This window comes from Hemiscyllium ocellatum, chromosome 16 (genome assembly GCF_020745735.1).
Source record: "Hemiscyllium ocellatum isolate sHemOce1 chromosome 16, sHemOce1.pat.X.cur, whole genome shotgun sequence".
Classification (NCBI taxonomy): domain Eukaryota; kingdom Metazoa; phylum Chordata; class Chondrichthyes; order Orectolobiformes; family Hemiscylliidae; genus Hemiscyllium; species Hemiscyllium ocellatum.
This window is the reverse complement of record NC_083416.1, coordinates 24456277-24471940: the sequence shown is the minus strand read 5'-3', so window position 1 is coordinate 24471940 and position 15664 is coordinate 24456277. Positions and strand designations below refer to the sequence as shown.

Below are 15664 nucleotides of genomic sequence, written 5' to 3'. Positions count from 1 at the left end.
CAACCTCCCTTTGTGTGCAGCTCAGCTGAGCTCAGTTCCCAGTGGAATACAATCATAAACCTAAATGAGGTTTTGAAATGTCTTCATCATTTTGTATAAAAATGCCCTCCAGATTATGAAGTTTTATTCAGTGCTGAAGATGTTTAACAGTGTGATTTTTAATGAACATTTTTGACATACTTAATTTAAGATGTACCATTTAATCGTAATTTAACGCCATATTATATTTCTACTTCATTTTTTGTATGTATAAATAAAACTTAGTAATTTCTTCTTGTTTCTATGGTCTTTATCTGGTAATTACTGTAATTTGTTGTGTTTTTTATTATTTCATGATCAATTGGGCTTCTGCTAATGATACAGCATTGTGGACTGTAGCATGAAATTCAGCCCCTCAAAAGTAGTAACCATGTAATTGTCAACCCCATAAATTTAACCTTAAAAAGTAGTTTAAAAAATTGATCTTTACACAAGTATACATGGTACTTTAAAATCTTTGGTGGATCTATTATTGATTTTAAAATATTTGAAGAAGATTTTAAGTGTTCGTATCAATTATAAAGCTGTTAGACATTCATATCAATTATAAAGTTGGATGATAGGAAAAGCTAGTCCACATGATCTAGGAACTCTTGGCCTGGAAGCAATGCCCAAAATAATAAAAAATAATTATGTGGAAGGTTGAGGTAATGTAGAAACACAGAGAAGCTACTTAAGGATTTCTTCAAAGTTATTTCCTACCAAGGCTTCAATTATTTCAACTCCGCCTAAGATGTTAAAAATCATCAGCCCATGTCACTAGTAAATCAATATTGGTGTGGGAGCCAGTCCTATGATCTTCAGAGTTAAAGATCACACAACACCAGGTTATAGTCCAACAGGTTTAATTTTTAACTCTGTCCACCCCAGTCCAACACCAGCATCTCCAGACTCTGATCTTTACTGATTTATGCATGATTGTGGGCTGGCTAGGAAGCAATGGGGTGAAAACCAATCCATGCTCATTCTGATCCCAGTGGTCCCTCTATTCCTGTGGTCTCCATCCTTTAAGAAAGTCGAACAAATACACCTGTTCCCTAGGTCACATTTCTGTCCTGGGTATCTGGAGAATGTTGCAAAAGAAGCAGCCAAAACCTCCTTGTAGCCTTGCTGAGTGCTACAGCTGCCAGCTTCTGATTGGCCAGCAGATCCTGGTGTTCCTCAATAATTATCCTAAGCCTGGTTGAAAAGCCAACCAGTGACCAGATTCCTGGAAGATTCAGCCAGCTCTCTGGGCATGGCTTTCTCCACACAAATGTCTCCCATTTTTGGATATATTTTTGAAAATGTGAAGAATCTGCCTGAAGTAACAGGTAATACATATTTTCATAATAATGGGTTTAGTGCTGCTGCAAGATTTACTCTTTCATTCAAATTCATTCAACAGTAGCATGTAATAGCAGAAACAACTCTATAATTACAGATATGCACATTACAATTAAGACAAAGCATAATTTTTGATATACATGTTCACATATTTTGCATGACTGAAGTATAGTCACACATCAAATTACAATCCATCCTGCTTTCTATATTTAATGGTACACATTACATTATGCCAATATAATTTATTGATAGACACTTCTGTAATGGCAGCATTTATATTGATCCCACACTGTTCTATAGTTAGAGAAATGTATGCATTGCCTTCATTATTATATCTCAGGAAAGAGTTAGCTTCACAATGACAAAGACTTACTCCACAGTTAGATATTTGAACATATAGTAAATGAGTAAATGTATTTTGGAAGATTTCCTTTCGAGCATTCATTGGCAAGGAATAATGTTATTATTTGAAATTATGCTCATGATTTTGTTCAAAATACTGAAGGAAAGAAATCCTTGACCAATATATCATATTTCTATGCATACTGATAGAGAAATTCATATTTTGCTGTATTTCTGTGAATTTAGGTGTTCTTACACATTAGCCTTTGTGACAAAATGAATAAGTTATGGCATGTGGTGAACAATCTGTTAACCTGTCAACTGCCCTTCATTTCAGAACAAAAGGAAGAAATGATTTACCGTATTCAAATTGTATTACAACTGTTGCTACTATCTAACTCCAAATGCAATGGAGTTGCCAAAGATGGATATTATGATAGGTAAATGTCAGGTTTATTATGAGACATTAGTTCCACAAAGGCTTATCTCTCCCCCCTTTAATAAATCTAAATTGGGATTATTTTCATTGAGAGCTTTCAATCAGCCTGTATGGCACCAAACATGCTCATGCAATCATGTTAATTACATAAAATGATTTAACTTAATTTACTTCAATTAAATTATCCACCAGCTTCAGATACAAATATGCTAAAGATGTCTTTACAAGTTAAGAGAAATAAAATAAAAGCCTAGAATGTGATTATATAAATGATGACAATCATAAATTAAAATAATAGACAAGAATATTGCAAACAGATCATGTACATAGTCACCATGAAGTTTTTCTAAAATGACCGTCTAAAATTGTCTCAGAATAATATTATGGAAAAGAGGGAAAAGAGATATACATAATCATGAGTAAAAATCCATTTTTATGAAGTAAATTTTACTTTTGCTTAAAGTGAACACTGTCTTTATGAACAATTTGCTTCCTAATTTGCATAAACACAGAATCATATCTTTTTATTAATATAGATTGACTTACGGCACAAGTTGTGCGTAGCAAATTATGGTTCATACAGAAAGGCACCCTGTTCCTCTTTAACAGCTGTATGCTATTTCTGTACTGTAACTATATACACTTCAAACATTTACTCTCATGCTTAGGGGTCATTTGTAACAGAATTTACTATGATGTAAATGGATTGTTTGGATTAAAACTCTAAAGTTAATTGTAAAAATCACTGAATTACATAATACATTATTTTATGTGACACCTACTTTTATAATGACTAATATAAGGTTACTTTCTTTACTATTTTATGAATTGAATGTTGTCATAAACAAAAAAAAAGTTATGACAGCATGTCGTGTGACTATATAGTGAATCCAATACTTACTGTGTCTATTAACAACTGATAAGTGAATTACAGAAGAAAGCAAGAAGCTCGAGTACCAGGAAAGAAAATTAATATTTGTGTTTAATCTATTTGTCACCATTTAAAGTGTACCTTTCTCTTTAATAAGTGTTTGTCTGCTAGCATCCAGAAAAGATCACTGGGCGAATTGGTCAATACAACTGTTAATGCCATGCTTTACGGATACATTTCTATTCATTTTCTATCATGCATGTGTCTAGATTTTTCTTAAATACATTGATATCGATTCCCTCAAATGTTCCACACGCAGTGAGTTCCACATTCTACTCTGACTGGGCAAGAAGCTTCTTCCTGAATTCCTTAATCCTCATTTTGATTGAAGATTCATCCCCAGAAATTCGACCTTCATTCTTGTGCCATGAATGAACAGCTCCAATCCAAATGGGCTTTCTTTATTAGCTCCATCATGACTTGACAGAAAGGGCTTGCATTTTATTAGAAAATAATCGCTCGGTGAACATTGATCAATTCATGGAAATAGTCTGGCACGCCTTGTAACGTGACAGATACCAGCATTAGTAAGGGGTATCTTAATGTTGTGCCTAGCTTATTGGTTGGAAGGTCTCTGAAGAGACGTTTTACCAAAATTCAGATATTATGATATAAAGTTTTGGAGGTCTGTGTCGCTTTTACTAACTAAACACTACAGTGTTTCTGGGGATTGTGCGAATTTGGGGCTGGGAGTTCTGATTTGCAACATCTGGAAAAAAAATCGCTGCAGCAACTAAGGCAGGGAAGGGACAAAATAGTCCATCACTGGTAAAACCCGGAAACCGCCTTTAGAAAACGACATTTCTTATTTTGTTGCTGATACTTCAGTTCAGTTTTCAAATTTTTAAAATGATCTGAGCGAAGTAGACTTCCAACTATTTGCCTCTGACCGGAAATTGTTGTTATAAATTAACCAGGAATTTATGATTTTTTAAAAACAGAGAAGAAGGAGCCAACTTTGAAGTTGTCGGGTGGGGTGGGTGGAGAGAGGGGGAAAGCGTTTTTACAAAATGATTAAACGTGAAGCTAATGGGAAACTCGCTTAAGAACGGCCCAGGTGCCGGAACCTGACCAGATCCGTCATAGTGGCTGCACTTATCCGCAAAATAATGCGTGAAGTATTAAATGTAAAAGAAACTTGTTCTAGCCAAAGAAATAAAGATATAAAGTCGATGAACCAAATGCCAACATTTTTTGAAATATCCCGTATATCCTAGGTTCGTGTCCAAATCCTCATTCCCCACCCCCCTCCCCCCCATATTCAGTATCAGGCTGTTGGCTCTACCAGGATAATGAAAGGCTGGGAAACCCCCCGTCCTGTTTGTAACATAAAGCATTATCAAGTAAAATAAGCGCTATTGTGAAGTGAATTACATCACTGATGATCTCCGCGGCAACCATATTTATATTTCTATCGCTGTATGTGTGAGAAAACTTCCTACAGATGGGATGAAAGCTGAAATAAATCAAAGTTAAAAATCGCACAACACCAGGTTATAGTCCAACAGGTTTAATTGGAAGCACACTCGCTTTCGGAGCGTCACTCCTTCATCAGGTGATAAAGATGAAGGAGCGACACTCCGAAAGCTGGTGCTTCTAAATAAACCTGTTGGACTATAACCTGGTGTTGTGCGATTTTTAACTTTGTACACCTCAGTCCAACACCGGCATCTCCAAATCAGAAATAAATCAATACATTGAAGTCTCCGTTTTTTTTTCCCAAAAAGGCCTTGGTGGAGTTTTGGTTCCGAACCTTCTAATCTGTTAAATCGGCAGAATTCCTTCTTGGGTTCCCGCCGAACTACTGAGGTTTGGTCCAAAGTCCCAACTCTTAATACTTCTGACTTTCAACTGTTAATACCGGTGTAATGTAAATGTAGTTTATGGTTACCTCTTCCTTAACGAGTTCCAACATTTCTGCACCATGTCCAAAGGCAATTTCGTAATATAACAACAGCAAGATACTACGGATGCTGGAGAGCTGAAATTCGAGCAGGCAGTACTGGGGCAATCAGTTGCCAAGAAGAGGCACATTGGGCGTTAACTCTGCTCCTCTCTACAGAGACACAGCCAAAGCTGCTGCGTTTCTCCAGTAATATAATATTTTAAGGTCTCTACAGAAATATATTCGCCCACTTACTACAATTACTTCATTCCCATTTAATTTCAAAAACATGTCTTTTTACTTTTTACATCCCTGTTGGGTTGGAGTGCGATTATTCTCAAGATTAAAGTACCTATACTTGAGATAAGAGTAACAAAACACAAATCAAAAATAATTGAAGCTTGGAATAGGAGACCATTCAGCAGTTCCAGCCAACTTACCATTAAATTATGACTGATCTCTTATTTTGTTCCATAATGCTTTATGTATTGCCAAATCTAGCAAACTCAATCTGCCAGTTTCTCTGATCTACTTCACTGAGTTGCTTAGTCATTGTAAACAGCTCCATCGGATCACCATCTGATCTCAATGGGACTTGAATTGAATTGATTTTCACATGTATCGAGGCGCAGTGAAAAGCTTTGTCTTGCGAGCAATAAAGCAGATCATGGAATTAAGTAGCATAGATAAGTGAATAATAGGTCAACTGCGGCAAAGACAAAAACACAGGTACAGGCAAATGTTTAGAGTTTGTGAGTCCATTCGGTATTCTAATAACAGAGAGAAGCAATTCTGTCACTTGATCAATTTATATTTGCCTACAGGGTGATGAATGGATTCATATGATGCAGTGGTAGTGACCCTGTCTCTGGGCGGAGTTCTACCTCCTCCAGAGGCTGTCATTATATGTCTGATCAGCTTGATTGTCTACAGAGTTTTTGGATAACATTCATCAGTGAGACAAAGGGAGTGGTGTGGAACCCACTTCACAGTAAAACAGTGATCTTCTGGTTGTATTCGAAAATACAAATAGAATATATTAAGAGAGAATTCTGGAGCTGAAAATGTGTTGCTGGAAAAGCGCAGCAGGTCAGGCAGCATCCAAGCAACACATTTTCAGCTCTGATCTCCAGCATCTGCAGTCCCCACTTTCTCCTAGAGAATTCTGGAGAGCAAGTATATAAAGTCACCATCATCCCGCTCTCATAGAGACAATTGGTGGTGAGTTTAACCCGAGGGTCACCAAACCTCAGGCAAGGGGCAAGGTTGAGATGGTAAGGTCACCAAACTTAAGGCAAGGTAGAATCGTCATGAAGACCTGACCTGCTGCTAGAATTGAATCACATGCTATTACCATCACTCTGGTAAAAACAATGACTGCAGATGCTGGAAACCAGATTCTGGATTAGTGGTGCTGGAAGAGCACAGCAGTTCAGGCAGCATCCAAAGTGCAGTGAAATTGACGTTTCGGGCAAAAGCCCTTCATCAGGAATAAAGGCAGAGAGCCTGAAGCGTGGAGAGATAAGCTAGAGGAGGGTGGGGGTGGGGAGAAAGTAGCAATGAGTACAACAGGTGAGTGGGGGAGGGGATGAATGTGATAGGTCAGGGAGGAGAAGGTGGAGTGGATAGGTGGAAAAGGAGATAGGCAGGTAGGACAAGTCCGGACAAGTCATGGGGACAGTGCTGAGCTGGAAGTTTGGAACTAGGGTGAGGTGGGGGAAGGGGAAATGAGGAAACTATTGAAGTCCACATTGATGCCCTGGGTTGAAGTGTTCCGAAGCGGAAGATGAGGCATTCTTCCTCCAGGTGTCTGGTGGTGACGGAGCGGTGGTGAAGGAGGCCCAGGACCTCCATGTCCTCGGCAGAGTGGGAGGGGGAGTTGAAATGGGCACCCAGTATCCCCAATGAAGAGGAGACCGCATCGGGAGCAACAGATACAATAAATGATATTAGTGGATGTGCAGGTAAAACTTTGATGGATGTGGAAGGCTCCTTTAGGAACTTGGATAGAGGTGAGGGAGGAGGTGTGGGCGCAGGTTTTACAGTTCCATTACCATCACTCTGCCAAACAAACCAGCCATCCAGCCAAATGAGCTAATCGACCACCAACTCAGGGAAAGGTGGTGGAGCAGGAGACAAAGGTTAGGCAGGAGACAAAGGTTAGTGGGATGATGGTGTGAAGTAGGAACAGAGTGCAACATGGCCAGGGGTCTGGAGTATTTTTCAGGCGTAGGAAGGTGTGAGGCTAAAGAGGATGACCACGACGATGGGAATCGTAACGAAAATAAAGAACTGCAGACGCTGGAAATCTGAAACAAAAACAGAAATTGCCAGAGGAACTCAGCAGGTCTTGCAGCATCGGTGGTGAGAGATAAACGGAGTTAACCTTCCCAGTCTCGTGACGGTTCTTCAGAACTGTTCACAAAATGTCAACTCTGTTTATCTCTTTCCACAGATGCTATCAGACCTGCTGGGTTTCTTCAGTAACTTCTGTTTCTGCTGTTGTTGAGAAAGTTAAAGTCAGTCCTCTCGTCAGGAGTTACAAATGAAACTTCGTAAGGTTACCTGGTGATGACTCAGACTGTAAAATAAATGCAATTATAGACGAGGAGATTTTTTCCCCCTCTCTCTGTTCATGAAAAGTGTAAACGAAGGAAAGTGAGAAGACGCTTCATTGCATATGTATGTGTATTTGAACAAACACCTTTGGTATACGTTATCCTGCACCTTATGTGCAATATCGACAAACAACATAATATTTAAAGGAAACCGAAAAACAGAGACTTTGATACGTTTGGAGCGGAGCAGGGGGGTCCAGATAAAGGGAGGAGAAACGCTGTGGAAGAGTGTGAACATCAGAAGGACAACATTGTGTTTGCGGTTTGGGGAAACTGCCAGGCATTGTAGGTCAAGAGCATTGGAATGACGGACGTGGTGTTGGCAATAGCTTTTTGGATGGACTAAGATTTATGGAGAATGCGACAAAGCAAAGATCGTTAATTTCAAGTGTTTATGTAAAAACACAGGAATGTATAATCTTAACTGGCATTTTTAACTGTTAAATATAACCTTGACATTCTCACGTGAAATTTTTCACATGCGTTGCTAATATTTATCAAAAAAAGCTACTAATCGGTGCAAAACGATACAATGATTTGGAGATGCCGGTGTTGGACTGGGGTGTACAAAGTTAAAAATCACACAGCACCAGGTTATAGTCCAACAGGTTTAATTGGAAGCACACTAGCTTTCGGAGCGATGTTCCTTCATCAGGTGGTAATGGAGGGCTCAATCCTAACAGAATTTATAGCAAAAATTTACAGTGTGATGTAACTCAAATTATATATTGAAAAATTTATTGTCTGTTAAGCCTTTCATCTGTTAGAATACAGTGGTAGTTTCACTTCTTTCATGTGTAAATCATAAAACCTTTTTTTAAAAAAGTTGCATTCTCGGGTTAGCTGTTAACAATGGTGTTAGCTAGACAATATATTGAATATGGCATAGACAGAGAGCAAGGGGGCCAACACCTTCAAGTTACATCACACTGTAAATTTTTGCTATACATTCTGTGTGTTAGGATTGAGCCCTCCACGACCACCTGATGAAGGAGCATCGCTCCGAAAGCTAGTGTGCTTCCAATTAAACCGGTTGGACTATAACCTGGTGTTGTGTGATTTTTAGTTTTATCAGGAATGCAATCAATTGTATGTAATGAAGCAATTCAGTGCTGCAATCTTGAGATTGCAATTGTCGAGATTCAGCATTGCTGTGTTTAGCTCTCTACCACTTCCCTGCCTCCTATAGTAATTTATACTGTACATTAAATTCTCTCATTGCGTCCCGCACTGCCGTATTCAGCTTAGATCTGCCATTCACTATCTTCCGTTTCCCACTCAAGCCATTAACACGTTATTATATCTCTTTATTAAGTGGGTGCACTTTCATCTGCCACCGCCAAAACAACTTTTTTCCTTTGCTTTGTTCCTCTTACATTGCTGTTTGAGTTTAATAGAGTTGTTTCGACAAGCATTCTTTCCAAATTGTAAACGCCTCTGTTCTCTTCCCAAATACTGTCTGAACCGTGGATTCCTTTTGTTCCCCCGTTCACGCTTTAGACATTCAGATTGCGCAGTTTTTCCCCCAACTTTTGTTCAGACTCTTTACTTGTGTCTCTGCATGTATCAGTTATGTTTGTGTCCGTGCTTAGCGTGTTAAACAGAATGGGTATCACTGAGTTCGGTACGGTTATTCCAGTAGAACTGATAGAGTGATTAGTTTAATACCTTCCTCATGCCAGAATCACGCAATTAGCATCATCCGATTGTGTGAAATATTTGAGCTCACGTTACCCCGTGCTGGAAACAAAACATTCCTTTGCGACAAATGCAATTTGTCTCTCTTAGGAAACACCGGAATTAACTCTGCAATATGAAAACGATCTTGAGGGTCCAGGGATGCTATCCGTACCTCTATGTCCGAAGGTCCAGGTTCAAGTTCTGGGAGTGTGTATCACCCTGCCCAGCCAGGTGTACTGGAATAACTGAAATCTAAATCTAAAAGGCCACCTACCTGCTTTGATGGGAATATATTTGTAACGATGCTGTTGACCTCTTGAAGCTAACTTGGAAACGTAACTGCAGATATCTAAGTATTGTTTTCAATTGGAAATTCTCTTGATTGAAAATCCAGTCAATACTTAAGCATTTTCTAAAACTTGTTATTATTTTACTTCATTCTTATTTCTTCTTCAGTAATATATTCTGGCTAAATAATAGCAAGCTATCAACTTTTAGAATGTATTATTGTTGGCCTGATAATTCAACCGAAACAATTCTCAATTCCGATCCAGTTCCGTATCAACATTAATGCAGCTTCAACCTATTGTTTCCAAAGTAGGAGCCCCTCCTTCGTGCATTAGCAATATATGTAAACATATCCTCACTGTCTTCAGAATGTGTGTTTACCATCATAATTTGGATGGAGAAGATGGAACGAAGGGAAATTTAATGCAACATTTTGAAATGAAACTTGACATGTTGAAATTAGCAACTTCAATGACAGTTATTTTCAGAAGGTTTTGTCCGTCTGGGTTGACTTCCTCTCAATAAACAACTGTGACTGTAACTTGCCCGATCTAGCGCTATTTTAACGAAAGTGCCGCTCCAATAACGATCACGTCCCCTGTATCGACAGAAGCGAGTTCCGTGAGCACCCGAAACAACTTGTTTAAGGTAATAAAGGACTAATCTGTCGTCTATTACCCTGAACAAGACTCAACAATATGGTCGAATAACCCTTACACGTGTCAAAAGACATACGCCACATACTGCAGTTACTGGAAATCTGAAAACAGAGAAGTTGAAGAACTCAGATCCGTATGGAAGGTCATCGACCTGAAACATTATCTCTGTTTCTGTCCATTGATGCTGCCTGGCCTGGTGAGATGATCCATACTGTTCACTGGTTTCGGTAGAGAGTGCAAACCCCTCCGCTTCCGTCCCCACATTTACGACCTTTTTACCTTTTCTAAAACTTCCTTTTTTTAAATGAATTAAATGCTTAATTAACGTCAGAAAGTAAATGTAATTTGATTAAAGCCCGGGGCGTATCAATGGGAGAGGTGTAGCACCGTACGAAACCTAATTTTGGCCCCTGAGCGAATTGCTGTGCTGTCCGATTAACTAACCGGAAGTGGGTACACGGCAGGATTCACCTTCGAAAAACAAAGTGTGATTAGAAACTTGGAGACAAAAAGAAATGATATCGATAGAGAGAAAATTCACCCGATTTTTTGAGGGTTTAAGCTGTTCAACAGATTAGCTAAAATAAAGCCTCCCCTGAAATGCGCTAATATTCAAAAATCGATGCTGTACAATAAAGGCTCATCCCTAAAGTGTAAGGGAGCGATTGCAATACTTAAATCTACCGGACCTACATCGGTCAGCGAGCTCCCTTCGTCAAACCTGTAAGTCGCTATTTCAAATATTAAATGTTGGGAAGCGTACTGAGAGCTTATCTCCAGAATAATTTAAGTGATAGGCATTGGATTTTCTTCACAATTCAATGAAGAACAAAAGCGAATCATAACTATGCAAATGCTGGCGAGGTTAGTCTGCATGTGAGTTCTACTCACCAAGGGGAAGAGCGATGAAGAATGGCAGCCAGCACAAGATGAACATGCCCATGACAATGCCAAGCGTCTTCGCGGCCTTCTTCTCTCTGGAGAACTTGAGAAGGCGGACAGAGAGGGAACTTCTAAAGTGGTGCCCTTTGGACCGGGAGACGATGGAATCGTCCTGAATATTCCTGCAATGGATGCGCAAAGCTCGCTCGCTGGAGTTTGATGTCTCCCTCATCACCCCGGCCTCGAGGTTCTTGGTTGTCCGCTTGGCTACAATGTACACCCTGGCATACATCACCAGGATGACAGTCAAAGGGATATAAAATGAGCCAAGGGACGAGAAGAGAGCGTAGCCAGCATCTTCCGTGATTTGGCACTCAGTCTCATCAGGAGGCGCTGGCTGCTTCCAACCCAAGAGGGGGCCGATGGAGATGACTATGGACAAGACCCAGACCCCAACCACGACCAGCACTGCTTTCTTCTCGGTGACAATGGAAGGGTAACGCAGGGAGTACCGAACCCCGATATAACGGTCGATTGAAATGGCACACAGGCTCATGATGGAGGCAGTACAACAGAGCACGTCAACTGCAGCCCAAATATCGCAAAAAATCCTTCCGAATATCCAGTAGCCTATGATCTCCAGTGTAGCTGAGAAAGGCAACACGGTGGTGCTGAGGAGCAAGTCTGCGATCGCTAGGTTGATGATAAAGTAGTTGGTGGTTGTCTGTAAGTGCCGGTTGAAAGCTACCGAGAGGATGACTAAAATGTTACCGACCAGCGCGAATAAAATGAAGAGAACCAGGACCAGCCCGAGCACAGCGCCTTTACTCGGGCACAGTGAGGTGCCGTTCTGGGAAGTCACGTTTGAGAGATTACTGGTAAAGTTGGTGTCGTAGAAAAGGGGCTCCGGAGATGATCGGTTGTCGCCTCCACCGCCAGCAGAGTGCACAGAATTCATGTTAACGACCATTCTCCATTTCAGCTCATGTGACAGCCAAGCGCCGAAGTCCCACCACAAACATAGCCATCCGCAGTCAGGACTCGGAGGGAGAGAACTGTCCGGCACAGAAGAGGCTCCAGTTGCCTTTCTGGCAAGCTACACTTATCACCAGGGAGTTCGCAACAGCACAGCAGTCTCACAGTCATTTGGAGAGAACCCGAGAGTATGTCTCTCCGCTCCTCTGTGTTAGCGCCTCCCTCCTGCTCTCCGCTTTTTATATTCACCGCTTCAGGCAAAACAACACACACACACAAACATGTCAAAGGTGCTGGCTGACGTCAGGATCCGGCTGAAATAATCACTGAACATTTTGTGAAAGATCAGAGCAAGACCCAAACCGGGGAGGAGGGTCAGCACTCATTGTGGGAATGAGAGGTGGGCGAAATAGACACAGCGTGGGTGTCACACTGGCAGGATGTTCGTGAGGCACAGATAGACAGAATGGGTGTATAACATTGACATGGTGTTCCTGGGTCAGCGGTAACGGCAAAGGGGAAGATAGACAATGTGGACGAATACTACTGACAGATTGCTCGGGAATTAGGGGGGTGGGGTTGGTGTGCGGGTGGGTGTGGGAGGATAGACAATAGGTGCAAAGTAATACCCGGGTGATAGTGGGGCAGGAGTTGGCACAATGGTAGACAGAGAGTGTATAACACTGAAAGGTTGTTACTGAGTCACAAATAGACGCAGTGAGGTATAATTCATTATTAACGGGGTAGATTGGAGGGTGGATATAAAACAGACGATCTGAGAAGGACGAGGTGGTGTGGTTTTTGCAGAATAACGCTGCAAACAGCGGCGCTGAGGGAAGGCCTTCACTGAGTTTTGCACATTCTGCCAAACGAAGTAGCAATCGCTCATTAAAAAGCAAGGGTTAAAGTTTTTGATATTCTAATAAATTATCTTCAGAAAACAGCGTCCCGAAGGTTTCAGATTTTTTTCTGTAAAAGGGACAAGTTCACAATACTGAAAGAAAAATGAAGAAATACAACAGGATAAATATTATATTCCAGGAGATTGCCTTTTCGAATATTTTTTGACAGCATGTGTCTGACAGGATTGCATGGCGTATAAAATATTTTATTTACTTATCACGAGTGCATTTTCACTTGTTACAATCAATAAAAATGATATTATTTAAAGAGTTTTACAATAATCGAAAAGTGCAGTAAAGTGTGGATTAGGTCGTCCATATCCCAAATTAAATCAATAAATATCTACATCGTTATCGTTTTAAACTACGAGGTAAAAACAATGACTGCAGATGCTGGAAACCAGATTCTGGATCAGTGGTGCTGGAAGAGCACAGCAGTTCAGGCAGCATCCAAGAAGCAGCGAAATCGACGTTTCGGGCAAAAGTCCTTCATCAGGAATAAAGGCAGAGAGCCTCCACGCTTCAGGCTCTCTGCCTTTATTCCTGATGAAGGGCTTTTGGCCGAAACGTCGATTTCGCTGCTTCTTGGATGCTGCCTGAACTGCTGTGCTCTTCCAGCACCACTGATCCAGAATCGTTTTAAATTATGCTTTGCTTTGCACACTGTTCACATCATGACAATTCATTCCTAAAACTACTTAACCAGTCTGTAACTTAGAAATAAATTTAAAGATGCTCAAACCTTCTAAAATTATCAGGGAGAGTTCATAATTGTTGCTGTTTTTACCCAGGGCAGTTCAACCCAGAGAAAAAAATGCCAGACTCGGCATCTCCAGCGCGCTGCTTCCGAATACAGTATTAACAACTTTCTCCCTCAAAGAAAACCATGCCGAGTTCTTAAAGTCAAGCAGTAATTATTCTTCAAAATTCAAACTGATTCTGTCATTGGATAACTTTCGCACAAGCCTTTAAAGTAAATACACTGAATTTTAAACCAGGTCATTTGCAGCGTGTAGTTTCAGTAGTTACAGTCCAAGCAGGGAGCTAGAGTTGGAATCCTCTGCATGCATTAACTCAGAAGATTACGGTATTAATCCTTTACGATCAAGCAGTTTTAATATTGTGGACAAAAACAATGACTGCAGATGCTGGAAACCAGATTCTGGATCAGTGGTGCTGGAAGAGCACAGCAGTTCAGGCAGCATCCAAAGTGCAGCGAAATCAACGTTTCGGGCAAAAGCCCTTCATCAGGAATAAAGGCAGTGAGCCTGAAGCGTGGAGAGAGGAGGGTGGGTGTGGGGAGAAAGTAGCATAGAGTACAATGAATGTTGTGGGCAGACGGGCCGCTCAAAATGGCAGACTTACAAAAAAAAGTACGATAAGTAAAGCATGCTGGGAAATGGAGCCAAGCATTGGTCAAAAGTACTTCTGCTAAAAACACTGAAATAAACCAGCTACAAACCCATCTGCAGTCCTCACTTTTGCCAAGTTACCGACCCAGACAGGCTGTAGCTGCAGACAGCACAATATACCGGCACCACTCCCCACCTCTTCCTCCGCTACATTGATGATTGCATTGGCCCCACCTCGTGCTCCAGCCAGGAGGTTGAGCAATTCATCAACTTCACCAACACATTCCACCCTGACCTTAAATTTACCTGGACCATCTCTGACACCTCCCTCCCCTTCCTGGACCTCTCCATCTCCATTAATGATGACCGACTTGACACTGACATTTTTACAAACCCACCGACTCCCACTGCTACCTGGATTACACCTCTTCCCACCCTACCTCTTGCAAAAATGCCATCCCGTATTCCCAATTCCTCCGCCTCTGCCGTATCTGCTCTCAGGAGGACCAGTTCCACCACAGAACACACCAGATGGCCTCCTTCTTTAGAGACCGCAATTTCCCTTCTCATGTGGTTAAAGGTGCCCTCCAATGCATCTTGTCCACATCCCGCACCTCCACCCTCAGACCCCACCCCTCCAACTGTAACAAGGACAGAATGCCCCTGGTGCTCACCTTCCACCCTACCAACCTTCGCATAAAGCAAACCATCTGCCGACATTTCCGCCACCTCCAAAAAGACCCCACCACCAGGGATATATTTCCCTCCCCACCCCTTTCCGCCGTCCGCAAAGACCATTCTCTCCGTGACTACCTGGTCAGATCCACACCCTGCTACAACCCACCCTCCCATCTTGACACCTTCCCCTGCCACCGCAGGAACCGCAAAACCTCCCCCTTCACCTCCCACACCTCCTCCCTCACCTCTATCCAAGGCCCTAAAGGAGCATTCCACATCCACATGTGTAGTTTTACCTACACATTCACTAATATCATTTTTTGTATCCGTTGCTCCGATGCGGTCCGCTCTACATTGGGGAGACTGGACGCCTCCTAGCAGAGTGCTTTAGGGAACATCTCCAGGACACCCGCATCAATCAACCACACCGCCCTGTGGCCCAACATTTCAACTCCCCTTCCCACTCTGCCGAGGACATGGAGGTCCTGGGCCTCCTTCACCGACGCTCCCTCACCACCAGATGCCTGGAGGAAGAACGCCTCATCTTCCACTTCGGAACACTTCAACTCCAGGGCATCAGTGTGGACTTCAACAGTTTCCTCATTTCCCCTTCCCCCAACTCACTCTAGTTCCAAACTTCCAGCTCAGCACTGTCATGACTTGTCCTA

At 41.7% G+C, this 15664-nt stretch overlaps 1 protein-coding gene across 1 annotated transcript in view; it reads right to left on the bottom strand.

The window, feature by feature from the left end:
• Nucleotides 1-12301, bottom strand: part of LOC132823159 (alpha-1A adrenergic receptor-like) — a 31156-nt gene extending 18855 nt beyond the window's left edge. The window contains exon 1 of the mRNA XM_060836734.1: nt 11099-12301. Within this exon, the coding sequence (XP_060692717.1) occupies nt 11099-12059 (961 nt within the window). The 5' untranslated portion in view covers nt 12060-12301. The remainder of the gene's footprint in view (nt 1-11098) is intronic.
• Nucleotides 12302-15664: the final 3363 nt, after the last annotated feature.